This window comes from Culex quinquefasciatus, chromosome 3, assembly GCF_015732765.1.
Source record: "Culex quinquefasciatus strain JHB chromosome 3, VPISU_Cqui_1.0_pri_paternal, whole genome shotgun sequence".
NCBI classification, from domain to species: Eukaryota; Metazoa; Arthropoda; class Insecta; order Diptera; family Culicidae; genus Culex; species Culex quinquefasciatus.
In genome coordinates this window covers 175,566,128-175,584,585 of record NC_051863.1, presented here as the reverse complement: position 1 = coordinate 175,584,585, position 18,458 = coordinate 175,566,128, and the positions used below count along the sequence as shown (strand labels likewise).

Below are 18,458 nucleotides of genomic sequence, written 5' to 3'. Positions count from 1 at the left end.
GGAGGCTGATTAAGCAGAAAAGTTAAAAACGTCAACAAACGAAAAAAAAAAGGCAGAATGAAGTTTGTCGGGAAAGGCTTTTTTTTAAATAAATTTTGTCTTTTTCAACCAAAAGTTGTTAAAATTTACTAATCAAGTATACATTTAAACCTCGTTTTATGCGACCTCCTTTTGTGCGGAATTTTTTTACGCGAAGAATTCATAATAACGCGAACTCAATTTAGGGGAAATATGCCCATTTTAAGCCTAATAAGCGGTCGTGTTTGAATGATGCTGGATAATCTGGATTGTTCCTTGAAATTCACTAAAACCAAGTAAACCAACGAGTAGAGCAACTTTTTGTGAACATTTCTGTTTATTTTCGCTTTTATTAAAAGTTATGCTATTCCTTTTACAAGCATTTAAAAAAAAATTAAAAATGCATTCTAATCAGTCGAGTGCATTGGGCCACGCCCATTTTTTTATTTTCAGCTTAGTTCTTTTTTTCTTCCAGCGCTCTTTGATGAAATTTTAAGCGAACACTCACGAAAAGTAGCATTCATAGCGAAAGTTTCCTGGCAGCACTTGCTCACTCTAACACACCCTTACCAAAAATCATGATTTTTTGAGTTCCAAATCCCACTTTTCATACGATTTATTGAGTTCAGGTACTACAACCATAAAAATGGTTATATGGGTTGAACTAAAAAAATCGTATGAAAAGTGGGATTTGGAACTCAAAAAGTCATGATTTTTGGTAAGGGTGCAGGCGCTGCACCAGCATGTTGGTGGTGTTGGTGGCCACCCTTTGTTCTTTATTTGCCTTCGCTTCTCGCTCGGTTTTCTTCAGCCTTCGATTGGAATGGATATTCAAAATTAAAACGTCAAAAGACTTAGCGCGTTTGTTTTTTTTGTTGGTGCTTGCTAATTCTTAACATTTTTCGGGATTATTTTTCAAGTGAGTGACTAAGCAATTTTATATCTAAAGTGCTTTGAAATCTTTAGCGCAAGTGAAAAGATATTGATGGCGACTTTCGTTAAGCAATTTACGCAGTTTACCTCTGATCTTGCGTTTGGATGTGTGTGCCACCAAAATGATGAGAAATGGTCTCGCAAAATAGAAAATATCTGGAGTTTTTTTTTTAAAAGGTCCAATAAACCAAATTTTCAGTTTTTGCTTTTTGGGTGTTTTTCAATACTCCTGGCTCAAGGCGGTTTCAAAAACACCCAAAACGCAAAAACTGGAAATTTGGTTTATTGAACCTTTTCAAAAAAACTCCAGATATGATCAATAGTGCATTAAATTTGATCTTTTTGGCCAGTAAGTGGCATAAATTTGCGTGCTTACTCGAGGCGGTGCTGTTGCTGGTAAGTTTGTAGCGTGAAAAGTATTTTTGGAGCTTTAATCGAGCATCATACTCTCCATATGACGAAGATAGGTGTTTGATTAGAAAGGGTATATTTCCCCTACTGTGATTTATTTTAAGATTCCACAGATTTTTTTAAATTATTCAATTTGAAATTTTAAGGATATAATTTAAAAAGAAGTTTAAAAAATCAAGATCGGTTTGTTTAAAATTAAATAAATAGTTTTTTTTATCTTTAATGGCACCTTTTAAATTTTTTCTGAGCCATGTTTAATTTTCACGGTATTGTTTTTGTAATTTTTTTTTAAATAAGTTAAAGTTTTTTTGTGCTTTTTATTGAAAAATAATATAAAAATATTTATAATTTCACTAATTTTTTTATTGTTCGTAGTTTAAAATTATTAATACAAATAAAAAAAAAATACAATTTAATCGGAAATACTAAATTTCTTAAAATTATTTATTTCTTATGGAGATTGAGCGAAGCAAGATTTTACAGACATTTTCACTGTTCAAGAGTTATTGGAATGATAAACTATTTTGTTACAGGGTACGGTATTTTTGAAAGTACTCAAATTTTCTAAATTCGCAATATTAATTTGACAAAAAAAAACTTTGAGAAAAATTAATTTCGTTTTGGATATTGCAAATTATGAATATTTGAGTATTTTCAAAAAAATACAGTATTTTGTAAAAAAAATAAATAAAAAAAACGACGTGAAAAAGGAATACAGAAATTTGATTCGCACTCGAAGGACTCTTAAATTAAGTGGTCTTTAAACACAAATATTTTTTATAAAAATTTCGCATCTTTTGATGAAAATTATGGAAATTTGAGTATTTTAAAAATACTGTATTTTTTGAAAATTTGAGTATTAAACAACAGTGAAAAAAACATACTAAATTTTGTTTCGTTTGAAATTCGCTATAATAAAGATAATTTGAGTATTTTCGAAAATAAAAACGTATTTTGTGAAAAAAAATAGTATTTAACAAAAAAAAAACTCAATACAAGTAAATTCGTTTGACACCCATATTGAAAATCATATTTTTTTTAGTATTTTCGAAAAATACGGTATTTTGTGAAAATTTAAGTATATTACAAAAAAAAACTAATAAAGGTGAAAAAGCATACAACATTGTGCATCGTTTACATCCATATTGAATTTTTGAAGAAGTAAGGTATTGGAAAAATTTGAGTATTTAACATAAAAAACTTAAATAAAGTGATAGTTTTGCATCTTTTGATACCCATATTGAAAATCATTAAAAAAAATTACAAAAAAATATAATTTAAGAGTAAATATGCATACAGAACATTGCATTGTTTGATACCCATATTAAAAAAACAACAACAAAAAAATATATAAGACCGTTGCAAATATGTGTCTAAGTTTAAAACCCATAAAGCAAAAATTTAAAAAAAAAAATGTTTATTGGACCTTAAAAAAAAATCTGCAAATGAAATTAAGAGATCATCAGATTTTAAAAATGACGAATTCGGTAAGTAATTATGACTTCAAAATATTGATTAAATAACTTTATTAAAAATATTTAAATTACAAAAAAAATCTTTTAATTTTTAAATTGCAATTGGGCTGAAAAACTCTAAAAAGAGATTATTATAAAATTTCAAATAAATTTTGCACGTTATTTTGAAAGAATTGCACAGATCGGTAAAACTAAAGTCTAGCTGTTTATCAAATCCTTAATATGTAAAATATTCACTCTGGTGATGTTAAATTCTAAGTTCACGTTCTTATGTAAAAATGGTAATAGCAGAACTTTTTGTTTGTGTTTGGAATTCTTGAGTTGGTTAACTGTAAAGGTTATTTGAATTTATTTTAACAAACACGAACATTGTTTATAAAAATTACCGTTTTGTGTTGCAATTTCAAATGAAACTTTCCTAATACTTTCTTTAATAATGAATATTTTGAAAAAAAATGTTTCTCTTGAGATTTATTTTTCGCAATTCAATTGTTGTGTCGAAAAGTGAAATAAATATATTTTTTGCAATTCCGTCGTGAAACTACTTACTTTTCCTGTCATTCTTGAACGACGAAAAAGCCTACTTTTCTGTACCAAAAATAACAGAATCGAATAGCAACACTTTTCAAAATAAATGCTGAAAAGTTCTACTTTTCAGCACTCAAATGGGTGCTGAAAAGTTGAACTTTTCAGCACTTGTTTCGAAAAGTAACACTTTTCAACATTTTTTTGATTTAAACGATTTATTGACACAAAAAATGAAAATTTGACATAAAATTGTGTGTTTTTTGGAATTGCAAAAAATGTTGTATGGAACTCGTTGCAAAACTTGATTTTTTCAGCACTCTTCGTATTTATCCAACTCGGTGAACCTCGTTGGATAAATGTACGACTCGTGCTGAAAAAAATCTCTTTTTGCAACTTGTTGCATAAACTACTATTTTTAGATTGTAATTATTTTTCCCTAAGATTTTCTCATCAATTTCTACAATCTTGCCGAAGATTGATGTCTTGATCGGAAGAATCGTATCGAAACCCGAGCAGACGAAAATAACTTGGGAATAACATTTTTTGATATTTGAAAATACTAGGCCAATAACATTTTCTGTTATTTATAACAATAATTGTTATTCGTCATTATGATTTTTTAGTTATTGGATTATTATTGTAATAACAGACTAATAACATTTAAAGTTATTCTTCGAATAAATCTTTGTTATTATTTTTGTTCTTTTAGCAACTAATCCGATCATAGCAACAACAGTTGAAGGTATGCTTCCAAAACAAAAAATGTTATTCCAAAGTTGTCTTGGCTTTCAACCAATATCAGACCAATAAAAAAATTTGTTATGATAACATAAACTGTTATTGAACTTTTATGCAAAAAATGATTTTTGAAGAAAAATCCATAACACTTTCTGTTATTTTAATAGCATTTGTGATTGAAATGGAATGAATTTATTTAATTTAGTTTAGTTATTAGCGTCTATTCGGGAAGATGCCAAAATTGTTTTAAGATTTCTACGGAAAAACTTAAGATGCAAAATGTTTTTAACGGTCTTAGTTAAAAAATGCTCATAAAGTCACTTTATAAAAACCATTTATGGAAATGATACGAAATCCAACAACAGTCTAGACTCGACCATCCGATGGTATCGATAAAATTTCACTTCGGATTATCACAACTTCGGAGCATTTTTTTTTTTCGTTGTCTTATTCTTGTTTGTTCATCCTAAGTGAGACCCTTAAACGACTCAAAAGTGATTTCGAATTTTTAAATCCAAGATGGCAGCCAAAGCTAGTGTTGAATTGATGCTAATTTATTTTAATTGAATTACAACAGTTTCTTTCAGTACCGATCGCTTCAACTACAACCGATAATCCCCAATCCCCCCTTCCTAGTTGAACCAAATCTCTTTCTTCGAGACCGCGATAAGAGAAGCTGCTTGATCTCTCCCAGCGGGCACTCTCTCTCTGCTCTAAGTACACTACACTTATTTCTCTCAAAGTCACAAGATCAACACATTTGCAAGCGTACGCAAGTGAACGAGAGAACCAACGAAATTTATTTGCTATTTGTATTGACAAGCCACACAGGCCGCAATTAAACAAACAGCGAATGTTTCTCGCACAGGAAGAGTGCAAATAGCTTTCAACTGCCAAAGTAATTTGAAATGTTTAAAACGACCCAGATGACAACGCCAATAATATGAATATTACAACATTACATCAAAACAAGGTGACAACCATTATCGCGACACAGAAAAAAACAGAACAATTCGGAATTAATTTGGCTACAAGGTTTACAGCAAAATACATGACTAGCTGTGAATGGGCGACGTGGAGCACGCACACGCTTCACTTCCAACGATTACAAGGAGTGTTGGACAAACATACGAACCAGCCAACAAGCAAAAAAAAACAGCAAGAAAGTGCTTGCAAGAAGAAGAAACGATCGACTGAACATAAATGGTGCTGGTAGACTGGTTCAAATTATTTATTTTGATAGAAAATTAAAAGTTTCTTGATCTGAAAATATTCTTTTGTCTTTAAAAAGCCGTTGCAAATATTTTCCAAAGTTTAAGAAAATAAACTTCTACGCATATTTGTCTCATGTAATTTTTTGACGATTTCGACTTTTTTAAGATTTTGACGTTTATTTTGATGTAAAATCAAAAAAAAATCAATCAAAACCTTTTTAAATGTTAGTCTTGATTGAAAAAATGACAATATTGTTTTCGGAAAAATCGTAAAATTTCGACATTAGAAAATTGTGGGTTGTTCTGGTGAGACTTAGAAAACATAAATTTGTCTGTTTTTAAACAATATCTCAGCAACTAAAGACCGTATCAACAAAGTTCAAAAAAGAGCAGTTCTCTACGGAATCGGTCTTTTTTCTTTAATTTTAATTTTTGTATTTTTTAATCCGGCTGAAACTTTTTTGGTGCCTTCGGTATGCCCAAAGAAGCCATTTTGCATCATTAGTTTGTCCATATAATTTTCCATACAAATTTGGCAGCTGTCCATACAAAAATGATATGTGAAAATTCAAAAATCTGTATCTTTTGAAGGAATTTTTTGATCGATTTGGTGTCTTCGGCAAAGTTGTAGGTATGGATATGGACTACACTGAAAAAAATAATACACGGTAAAAAAATTGGTGATTTTTATTTAACTTTTGTCACTAAAACTTGATTTGCAAAAAACACTATTTTTAATTTTTTTATTTTTGATATGTTTTAGAGGACATAAAATGCCAACTTTTCAGAAATTTCAGAATGGGCAAAAATCTTTGACCGAGTTATGAATTTTTAAATCAATACAGATTTTTTCAAAAAATCGAAATATTGGTCGCAAAAATTTTTCAACTTCATTTTTCGATGTAAAATCGAATTTGCAATCAAAAAGTACTTTACTGAATTTTTGATAAAGTGCACCGTTTTCAAGTTATAACCATTTTTAGGTAACTTTTTCGAAAATAGTCGCAGTTTTTCATTTTTTAAAATTAATGCCCATGTTTGCCCATCTTTGAAAAAAATATGTTTGAAAAGCTGAGAAAATTCTCTATATTTTGCTCTATTGAACTTTGTTGATACGACCCATAGTTGCTGAGATATTGCCATGCAAAGGTTAACAAACAGGAAAATTGATGTTTTCTAAGTCTCACCCAAACAACCCACCTTTTACTAATGTCGATATCTCAGCAACTATATCTAGCAAAACAATGCAAAAGGACCGAAGCCGAAGTGTAAACACAGAGTCTATTCTGCTCACGTCAGTTGATGTTTACATTCGGAATGAGCAGGATAGACTCTTTGTTTACACTTCGGGTTCGGTCTTTTTGCATTGTTTTGCTAGATATGTCCGATTTACAATGTTAAAACATGAAACATTCGTGAAATTTTCCGATCTTTTCGAAAAAAATATTTTCAAAAATTTAAAATCAAGACTAACATTTCAAACGGGCCAAACATTCAATATTACGCCCATTTGAAATGTTAGTCTTGATTTGAAAATTCCAAAAATATTTTTTTCGAAGAGATCGGAAAATTTCACAAATGTTTCATGTTTTAACATTGTAAATCGGACCTATAGTTGCTGAGATATCGACATTAGAAAATGGTGGGTTGTTTGGGTGAGACTTAGAAAACATCAATTTTCCTGTTTTTTAACCTTTGCATGGCAATATCTCAGCAACTATGGGCCGTATCAACAAAGTTCAATAGAGCAAAATATGGAGAATTTTCTCAGCTTTTCAAACATATTTTTTTTCAAAGATGGGCAAACACGGGCACTATTTTTAAAAAATGAAAAACTGCGACTATTTTCAAAAAAGTTACCTAAAAATGGTTATAACTTGAAAACGGTGCACTTTATCAAAAATTCAGTAAAGTACTTTTTGATTGCAAATTCGATTTTACATCGAAAAATGAAGTTTAAAAATTTTTGCGACCAATATTTCGATTTTTTGAAAAAATCTGTATTGATTTAAAAATTCATAACTCGGTCAAAGATTTTTTGCCCATTCTGGAAATTTCTTAAAAGTTGGCATTTTATGTCCTCTAAAACATATCAAAAAATAAAAAAAATAAAAATAGTGTTTTTTTTTGCAAATCAAGTTTTACCTAAAAATTGCTATAACTTGAAAATGATGACTTTATCAAAATTTCACTGAAGTACTTTTTGATTGCAATTTCGATTTTACATCGAAAAATGAAGTAAAAAATTTTGCGACCAATATTTCAATTTTGGAAAAACATACAAAAAAACAGTGTTTTATTGCAAATCAAGTTTTAGTGAAAAAAAGTGAAATTAAAAACCATCAAAAAAATTTAACCGTATGTCATTTTTTTAGTATAGTTCATATCCACGAAGACACCAAATCGATCAAAAAATTCCTTCAAAAGATACAGATTTTTTAATTTTCATGCATCATTTTTGTATGGACATCTGCCAAATTTGTATGGAAAATTATATGGACAAACTAATGATGCAAAATGGCTTCTTTGGGCATACCGAAGGCACCAACAAAATATTTCAACCGGAATAGAAAAAAAAAAGATTTCTTTCAAAAAGTTTGAACCAGCCTAACATCGCAGTTTTGTATGTCACCGCCGATAATGTGAATCGAGTCACTCATATTAATCAAATGTTCGCAGCAAGCCATGAGTCGTTGCCTTCCATAGAATCGGCCGATTAGCGACCTGCTTGGTTTTAATTTAGACAAGCGCGATTGCAGCAACATAATTTACACACACACATTAATTACAAGGTTCTGGAGAAGCCCCACTTGGTTACACAAACAATTTGAGAAGTCACTTTTGCAAGTGCAATTTATTTAACAACTCTCACTAATTCGGCGCGGAAACCCGACACAAATCAGTCCGCGATCGCGAAGCAAAACAAACTAAACCCACCAAATTGGTTATTGGTCCAAGAAATTTTTCGAAATTTCAGCACAACGATCTTGGCGAAAAGGAAAAAAAATGTCACATTTAGTTTGAGAAAAATAAACTTGGCTCGAGAGTAGCGGGCAGGGTTGGGGGGTTCACTAATGCAGGTTATTTTTCATCGTCGTCATTTTTCACTTTTTTTTCTCTTTCATTCCGATGTCAGTGTGCGAGGAATTTGACACAATCATAAAAAATCGCGCAAAAAAATAATAAGTTTGCGTGAAAAACTGACAAACTCGCGTGATCTTCGAAAGTCGTACGGAGAAAAGCCGTCGGTCGCGATCGCGCAGAAAACTTAACTGAGCCGAAAAGGTTGAGGCGTGTGAGGTTTGGAAAAAAAGAAAGAGCAGCAAACAACGTTGGGTGAATGGAAAAATAGCAAAACAAAAAACAGAGCTGAGAAGCGATCGACGAAGACACGGAGACCGGTTTTCTGTGTACCGCGCCAGTTCAGTTGGTTTTGCTGTTTGTTTTTGTTGTTGTTGTTTTTTTAAGTTGGCCCTTTTGATGAGTGTGAAGTTAAGTGGGAAGTTAAGATTATATGGATATGCTCTAAAAGAAATTGAAAAAATGGACTGTTGTTAATATTTTTCAAATGTTATTCAGCACGCAAAATCTGAGGAAAAAAATTGTTTTTTGAAGAAATCTTCAAAACTTTAATAAAAATTTAAGTGCAATCAGGTAAAATGCATCACCCCTGTGTGTAGAATAATTTTTAATATGTTTATTAAAAAATGTTTTGATTTTTTGTGATTTTTCGATGTACCCGCCGCACTTTTCATTGAAATTTCAAAATTTTGGTTTGTAATCAGAGTTGTAAAAATACCAAACTTCCGATTCTCAGTGACTACAATTATCATGCCCGAAATCTCATCTCCCAACTTTCACGTTCGGTTCCCAATACCGTTCCGGAACGCGTTTTTCCATTGCGGTTTTCGGAGAAAACAAAAGAATCTTCGGCGATTGTTCGGGAACGAGAGAAAAAGAAGAAGCTATAGAAAGAGAATGCTCGTGCAGGCAATAAAAAAATTAAAGTATATAAAAAAAGAGAACTCACAACCTTTAGTCACGGTCGCTATAAGGGAGCGTTATTTTATTACGTATCTGATCTATACGTGTCATTTTTTCCAGGTGAGGACATCCCGATTTTTTTTTAATTTTTTATACAAATACATACTCCTTTATATTTTTAAGGATAAACCAAACTAGTCGATATTCTCAATGTTTTATTTATTAAATATGGAACTGCATGTTTTAAAAGCTTTTCTATTTTATTTTTGGCTTAGTTAAAAAAAGGCAATAATAAAGGTATGAAATAATCTTTGAATAGTTTTAAAATTGGAACATAATATGTAGTTTTACCTACAAAAACGTAACTTAATCCACTCTCAGGTGGTTGGCCTTCCTCACATTTGAAGGATAATGCTATCCAAAATAGATACAAAAGGGCGGACTTTTCAGTGTTCTATCAACTTGACTTATTATTCATACCATCAGATTGAGTAGTCAGATCTTCATATATCTGGGCACTTATGTGCTTACAACTTATGATAGGGTAGGTCCTTTGATAACCTATCCAACGACAGGTTGCATAAAAGATCCGGACAACGTTTTCATCTCAGATATTATGAGATCCGGCTTCCGAAAAGTGCATGAATTACACTTAAGTGCATATAACTTTTGATAGGGCTGTCAATGTTTTGGCCGCGTTGGAAAGGTCTTTTAAATACCTTTCTAAAAATCTACAACATGACGGGTTTCCTTACAAAAACCACCCTTTTACAATCTTCCGAACTTTAGTCATAATCATTTTTATAGCATAACTTTTGAAGTACTTAACTAAACAGCATAATATTCAATAGCGACTTATGGGACCCCAAGACAAATTTTTATCAACATCCCACCACACACACAGACAGTTGCTCAGAATTCGATTCTGAGTCGATAGGTATACATGAAGGTGAGTCTAGGAGGTCTAATTGGGAAGTTCATTTTTCGAGTGATTTTATAGCCTTTTCTCAGTAATGAGGAAGGCAAAAAGGAAAAAAAATATATTATTAAATTTATTTCAATAAGAAAGCAGAAATACGTAAATACTAGATTGAATTTTATAGTTTTAGCTTACAAAAAAAAACGAAACATCAAGTAATTTTTCTATTCAAAATTAACCTTTTAAATTTTGATTGCAACAATTTTATTTATTTTTTTCGAAAATGCATTCTGATAGAAAAAAAGTTTTTGTCTTTTTGTCTTATAGAGAACATTTACAGGGTGACCACTCGAATCCCATTTTCAAATTCCTGACTTTTTCCCGACTTTTATAGAAACTCAAATAAAAGGCATTTCGTATCTAAAAAATGATTTAGAAAAAAACTTTTTATAAAAAGTCAATGTCAACTATACAAAAAATCTAAATGAATTTAAGAAATAGACAATTGACAATTTTTTTTTAAAACAGGAACCTAACTACAAATTTCTAAAAAAATACTTCAAAATGGAAGGTCAACAATATTTATAATTTCAATGTTTATTTTTAAAAATTGCCAAAAGTATAGTGTTGATAGACAACTAAAAATGGCTAAATGAATTTAAAAATGTATTCTTAATTTTATTTTATTTCAACCAAACAACGCTTAAAACATGATTGCTGTTATTATTCTTTCAACGAATTTAGAAAAATACCTAGGATTCGCTTGAAAAAAATTTGGTACCCTAACATGTATAGCTCATCGCTGAAATTTTTAAGTTATCGCAGTTTTAGTAAAAAGTCTATTTTTTGCTGTTTTCGTAATTTTCCGGGTTTTGCGCGCGGCGCGTCGAAAAACACAGTTTTTATTTTCAAAAAATAGTATCTCGGAATATTGAAAACATAACTTCACCATTTTTTGATATTATGTAAAATTTTCCGAGGAATCTGATACAAATATTTTCAGATCAAAGAGCCTATATCCCGAGACCTTCAAAAGAGTATTTAATTTTTTCATTTGACCTTTTCATATGTAAGGCTAGATATTTGAAACCTTTTACTATTTTTCCTTAAAAGCCTATCTAATACCCTTTCGTTTGCACTCAAGACAGCTAAAATCAGTTGAAATGGTGCGGAGTTATGATTTTTTGAAAAAAAGTGGCTTTTGCAAAAATCGACGAAAATTGCCATTTTTTGGACCACCCTAACACGGCGTAGGTCACTTTAATGGCCAAACAAAAAAATACGAAAAAAAATACTTTTTTCGAACCATGCTGTTTTTGTGGGGAATTGCTGTATAGTAATTTACCCATACTCATAAGAAAGTTCAAGGGAAATATTCAATCAATGTGACAAAATAAAACAAAATTTAAATAAATCAGTTTCAATATTTATATTAGTTTTTCATTAACTTTGCTGTTGTTTTAAGTTAGATGCTAAATCTTGTTTTATAAACTAAAATTAATAAAAATCTCATGATTCGTCAAAAAATATAAAAATATGTGTCACATGCATCCAATATTTATTAGAATTTTAATGTCTTAAACAGCTTTTCATTCTCAAATAGATTGAAATAGTGAAAGGGACCCTAAATTTATAGTAAGTTAATTTAGTGAATTTAATTTGAAAATTGTACAAAATATCACTAAATTCTTCAAGAGTTGTAAAATAATTTTCAAGAAATATCGGATTAGTTTTCAAAATGACTTAACAGCCATTGGTAAACACAGCCCTTTTTGCATCGGTATTCGACCTACTTACGAAAAACCAATTTCAAAAATACTTGAGATTGTTCATCTACACGTTCTTCAAGTGCCCTTAACTAACAATCAATGAAATTTTGTTTCAATTTGGAAAAAATCGAAAATAAGTGTCGGAGGGCACGGTGGCGTTTACGGCTTTTTAAAAACTCACTCGAGAAATATGCTTGGGATTCCCGACGTTCTGGAAAAAATAACAAATTTCTGATTTTTTTCCAGATTTTTGGGGGATTTTGGAGAATTCCCGACTTTCCCGACTTATCTGTTCTTGGATAGTTAAGTTAAGATTGCCTTTTTTTGGTGGTCTGATTTTGTGTCGTTCAGCTCAAATATGACCCAAAAAATGATTTGCAGTACCTAATTTGGAAATGCGGTAATGAAATACAGTCCAATCTCGATTATCCGAAAGCCTCGGAAAAATTTCACTTCGGATAATAGAATCACAAAAAAAAATTAACTAAAATGTGGTCACAGAACTTGAATTTAAATTCAAAATTGAGAAAAAAAAATAAATTTTATCTTGTTAGTGAAAGAAAATCTTTAAATTTGTTACAAAAGTCTTAGTCTTTTGATAAAACATGAAACTATCAAAATTTTTAACATGTTCATTAAATAAATAATATTTATAAGCGTCAGTTTACCAAAAATTAAATCTAGAAAAGTAAACTGTTATATTTTAGTGTGGAAATTAAACCGAACCAATTCAGCGCCAATACAGCCATCCTCCGCATTTGGCACAGCTCCAGATGTCGACGGAACACTTTCACCCAAGTAACGATGTGCTGAAAATGTGGCGTCCCGCGGGGGGCGCGCAATCGCTTCTTCAAACGAGGGTAAATGGTGCCATTTTTGATCTATCTACTTCCGAAAATCAAGTACGAAAACAACTCGATACTTTGCGCATCTACCCTTGGTTGGTGAGAAGAAATGTGAAGCAAAAGTCCATTGCACTGACTAATTATACAAGCAATTGTTTTTATTCATTGCCTTTTTGCAATTTTCGTTTGTGGGCGAAACAGAAAAATCACACCCACAACTTGTCCGAGTGCAATATATTTTTAATTTTATTTCATTCATTCATTTCGTCTGCAGTATCATCTGGTTGAGGGTGTACGAATTTTGTGAAAGAAATAGACAAAAAAAAAAAAAAGATTTGCGCCAATCACGCCGAGGAAATGTTTGTTTTCAGCTAAAGCACTCTGTACCAACTACCGGCATAACGAGAATAAACAAATCTCAGTTAAGCCAGTGTTTGTTTTCTTTGCTTGCACTCGAAATATTTTTATTTTTTTAATTGTGATAAGTGTGTTGTTAACAGACTTGTTTAAACTCAGGTATTTAACCGAAGAGCATAACATTTTTAATAAATATCAAGATAAATAGACGCTAAAGCATTTCATTGAAATATATTAATCTTGCACGAGTAGCGTGAAATAATCCACCCCAACACTTGACGTCCAAATGCCCGCACTCCACAAACTTTTCCTATGCCCTCATTGTAAGCGATTGGTGTCGATTCTTATCAGTAAACAAGCAATAAAATTTCAAACTATTCCCCCTCCTACCTTATTGTGCGTGCTGCAAATACTGGTCCGGTTCCAGGCCACCGACGACTGCTGCAGACCGGCTCCGACGGCGTTGTGCAGCGAACCGTGGCTCGGCGGGGAATGACTGTGACTGTTGTTGCTGCTGGTGCTGTGACTGCTCCCGGGGACTCCTCCGCCGGAACTCGTCGTCACCGTGGCCAGGTGGTTCCCACTGCCGAGCAGGTGCTGATGGCTGTGGTTCAGGGACGCGGCGCCGTTGAGATTGTTGTTGTTGTTGTTGCTGCTGGTGATGAAGTGATGGTGGTGCAGGTGCTGGGGCTGAAGTTGACCGTGGCCGGTGGTTCCGTTGGGAATCTGCGTCACGACCAGCGCGCCTCCGCTGCTCGGCAAGTGGGTTGTGCTGAAGGTTTTCGCGTTACTGAGGGCTGCCGCGCCCAACGTTGTCGCAAGTACGGTGTCGATTCCGGCCGTGCTAGTGCTCCACACGGACATGGAACCATTTCTGGAAGCGGAACGTGGACATTGTGTGCGTGGTTAGTAAAACGCGACGGAACTTTAAACTATTTAAAATAAACAAATTAAGTATCTCTAATGAAATCGATAGTTCACGAAATCAAGCACTACGAAAAGACGGAGCGATTTTTAAGTAGGAAAAAATTGCGAGGTGGCGAAAGTTGGTGCGCAAACTGGAATGTTTTGGATTTTTTACGATTGCGAAACTGACAGTTCCCGGCCGCTGTGAGATCATCAACAAACAGTGGCCGAGGGAGTGGGCGCTGGAGAGAAAATGAGTGAGAGAGCGAGTTCCCGTGCTGGAGTGCAGAGTGCGCTGCGGTCGCGGAGAGGGAAAATGTTGAGTAGATTGAAAACACGGAAAGAATCGCAAAATTAATCATAGTCTGAAATTGGGTACTAAAGCCCTGTGTCAATTTTTATGTACAATGGTAAAAACCACGATTTCAAACCGTTTCTGATCACTTTTTTTTCATTTTAATGCAAAAAAAAATTGACAAGACAACATTTTTTCGATGGATCAACTATGAGCCCCTTGGAACGAGCTGTCAAGTAAGGACCGCGAGGTAAATTTTTCAAAATTGATTTAAAAATCCATTTTAAACTCTTTGTGGTCGTACAAAGGGTCATTGTACTCAGAAAAATAAGCTTTATCGTTGTAAACAATAATATCAGCAGTCTAAGCTTTATTTTAGGACCCATTTATGGTATTTTTTTATGTTTAAGTGGTGTAAGCACTTCGGAAAGAATCGGTCAAGAAAAAGTTCAAATGGGCAGCAGCGGCAGCGGAAGCAAGCCAGAGAGGGTGAAGAAAAGCCCCAAAAAAAAAAACGCTCCCTCTCCTTTTCGTAATGCTGTTTCTTCACCAACTGTTGTCAAACGAACGGAGTCACTTTTTAGTTTGACACCCCTTTAACACGGAGTTCACACACATTACCAAACATTAAATGTTGTTGTTTGGTGAGCGCCGTGTAAAATTGACAGTTCGTCACTTTGTAGTCTGACTTTGATCAACCAACGGGGTACAAATTAAAAAAGTGTCAAACGAAAAAGTGACATTTTTGCATAAAAATAAAAATTAAAGTGTTCAAAAATAGTTTTAAAAATAAAGGGGCCATTCCTAAAGCACGTCGGCACTTTTTTGGAAATTCTATATTGATTTCACATTGTAAAAATCTAATTAGGAATATTTATTTGTTTCTTTATGCTTCAGCGATCAAATTTTACGAATTCATCGTATAACTTGGACTTTGCTCTTTTCTTTTTTAGATACAAGTATTGTTGGTTCAATTCACTTAAATCGAGGGTTAAACTGTATTTTTTGTGTAAACTTCTTTTTTCTAATCAAAAATCATTTTTTTTTTATTGAAAAATCACATCAGATACATCTTTACTTTCAAGAAATCCAAAACATTAACAAAATCTGTAGTTTTTTTTTATATAAGGACCAACAAAACAAAATTTACAGTTTTTGCTTTTTGGGTGTTTTTCAATACCCTTGACTCAAGGCGGTTTCAAAAACAACCAAAAAGCAAAAACTGGAAATTTGGTTTATTTGACCTTTTCAAAAAAAAAAAAGAACTCCAGATATGTACAAAAGAAAACGCATTTAAATTTACTCATGTTTTCAATGGATTACTTATGAATAAATATGTTTTTATTTTTTATAAATAAGGCTACCACAAACAAATTTAACCCACCGGCAGCCGCGTACACTTTTTAACGACACTTGTAAAAAAGCCGAAAACACGCGACTTTCCGAAAGAGAAGGATTTTTCAGAAAAACTTCCTTAAAATTTTATCATTAAAATATTGTCTGAATAAAACTATAAGAAAAAATACATTTCTAGAGTTATTTCTAGTTACATAAAATAAAAATCCTCGCAAATTTTCCAAAAATCATGAAGCAATAAATATTTGTTTTCTAATAAACACTTTTTTTCAATTTAGGAGCAATTAATTGAAAACATTTGAAAATATATTTCTTTTAATTTTTATTAAATTTGAAATAATTTTAATAAATTGTGAATTTAATAACACCACCAAAAGACAAAGTTTTTGTTTGAAAAAATCAAAACAACTGCAAACATGTCGCCCTTATTTAATTAACGCCAATTATCAGACTTAAAAAATATATTAATGTTCTCGGAAAATACATCGAGTCTGGAGCAACATTTGAAAGGGGCGGTACGACATTGCTCTTACGGCCTTTCATTACTCCCCTTTCAAATGTTGCTCCAGGTTGGATCCAGGTATAATCAAATATAATATTTTTAACTATACCCTGAACTTAATTTTTGTAAATATTAGCAGCAACCCAAGATATTTTTGTTTAGATAGCTGAGGAAATAAACACCTTTAATTTTACACAATCCAAAATTAGAATTTACATTTTTGGGTTCGGAATTTTTTAAACAATCTGAAATTTGGCTGCTTCAAATTAATTTCAATTGATTCTGTAAAAAAAAAACAAAGTAAAGTTTAAATTGACCATCAAAAGGCGCTGTAAGATTAGTTATTTACAATTACTTTGTAAATAATAAGTTTAAAAATTAAAGCTTTAACAATTTGATTCATGCGGAAAATCACTTCTTGATCAAATTGACGAAATTTGTTTGAGTACAGTCCATAAATAAACGTTATGCAGTGTGTGTTCTAAATAGTTTACAAGCAATTTTTTCAGTGAAAATTTAATTTTTCGCTTGATTTTTCTAGGAAAACTCGAAATAAAATGTGCATTAGGCTTTTTATGTATAGAAAACCCCATAGGTTGAAGCACATTATCTAAAAGAAAAAGAAGCTCTAAAATCTTGTAATTTCTAATGAGGTATGACAAAAAAAAAACAAAACAAAAAATGAAAATTTAAGGTTTATCAAAAAATAACGTAGAACCTATCCAGATTTTTAGGCGAAGATGGCGTTCGAATTGTGAACGTCCGAATTGTCAAAGTCTTGCAGTGGTACCAACATTACGAAAAAAGTGTACCATGGCATGACAGCAAGCATGACAGCCACATTTTTTTCTAATGTTGGTGCTACTGAGCGATTCTGACATTTCGGACGTTCACAATTCGAACGCCATCTTCGCTTAAAAACCTGGATACAAATCATCAATTGCATTTTTATACATAACATTACTGTTAAAGCATAAATAAATATTGAAAATTGTGCAATTTTTCCACAAGTCTAAAGGCTACGATTTAAATCAAATGCAGCTAGGATAAAAAAATCCATTTGTATGAATGAAAATCACAATTGTTTATCCTAGATAAAAATCGAATAATTGAGAAACTCACTCTTGCTTGCTGACTCAATGTCCTATATTTCGAACTAATCTCTAAAATACATTGTAATTGAAAAAAATCAACAAAGTCCCAGATATTCCGTGCCCGGAACTACCCAGTTGCATTCGGGTAACTAAACTGTTACAACATCGGGCAAACGGTTGATGGCGCAAAAATGTTTTATTCATCAAACTTCACTCTCACTCGACAAGGGTTGAGGGGCCGCTACAAACTTCCTCTGGGAAATGTTGGGGTAAATTGGTAACGATTAATCAATGATACTTAAAAAAAGATATTTTGAACAATTCTCCTGTTGATTGGTAAGTCATAAAATTATGTGGTTGATGTTCCGAATTTTGCCCCAACCCCGCCCTCCAGCTGGTAGCTGTCGCAGATTGCGTGTGCCTCCGGGCAATGGAAATTTATTAGCTTAGGACCTGGTGTAACCGCCCTTGGGAATGCCGGGAATCAATCCCGACCTCGTTTAGATGAGACACATAGATTAGTGGCGGGAGCTGAAAATTAATTACATTCTGGGATCTGCTCGGCCGTGCGAAAGTGAATCCAGGTAACGATTTGCAAGTCATGCCGTCACCGATTTGCGAATCCTCTTTTGGAGCGAGTATCGCGGGGAACTTGCCAGAAGGGGATTCCCCAACTTTAATATCCGTGTGCAGTTTGAGGTTAAGGGTTCACAGCGAGAGAGTTGTGCTTGAAGCGATTTGTGCTGAGGACAATCAGACTTCAGACTGTCACAATAGCTACTACGTCTGCTGGTCTCTGATATGATTAATCTCCACGTTTTACGAAATCTGCGAGAAAAAGTCATTAGCCGTTGTCGGACACACGTAAACACATGGTTCTCTGGACGTTTGGATAGTCCTAGGTAAACGCGCCGGCCAGACATATGGTCATTAAGTAAAAGTATAAAATTACAAACTGTAATGAAATGTTTTGACTGAGTACAAAAGAAGCTCACACGCGCTTTGCGAACACAACCTCAAATTGCCGCCACGTTCTGCATAAATCACAGAACAGCAAAGGGAGAAAGAATTCTCCATACTTTGTTGAGCCGTGGAGAATACTAATGAGGAAGTA

At 32.7% G+C, this 18,458-nt stretch overlaps 1 protein-coding gene across 8 annotated transcripts in view; it reads right to left on the bottom strand.

Moving 5' to 3' along the window:
* The window catches only part of LOC6040659 (calcium release-activated calcium channel protein 1), a 61,993-nt gene that overhangs the window by 16,406 nt on the left and 27,129 nt on the right, over window positions 1-18,458 (bottom strand). For all 8 annotated transcript variants that reach the window (XM_038259315.1, XM_038259319.1, XM_038259314.1 and 5 more), the window contains exon 3: window positions 13,582-14,065. In XM_038259315.1, coding sequence (XP_038115243.1) covers window positions 13,582-14,065 — 484 coding nt within the window. The remainder of the gene's footprint in view (window positions 1-13,581; window positions 14,066-18,458) is intronic.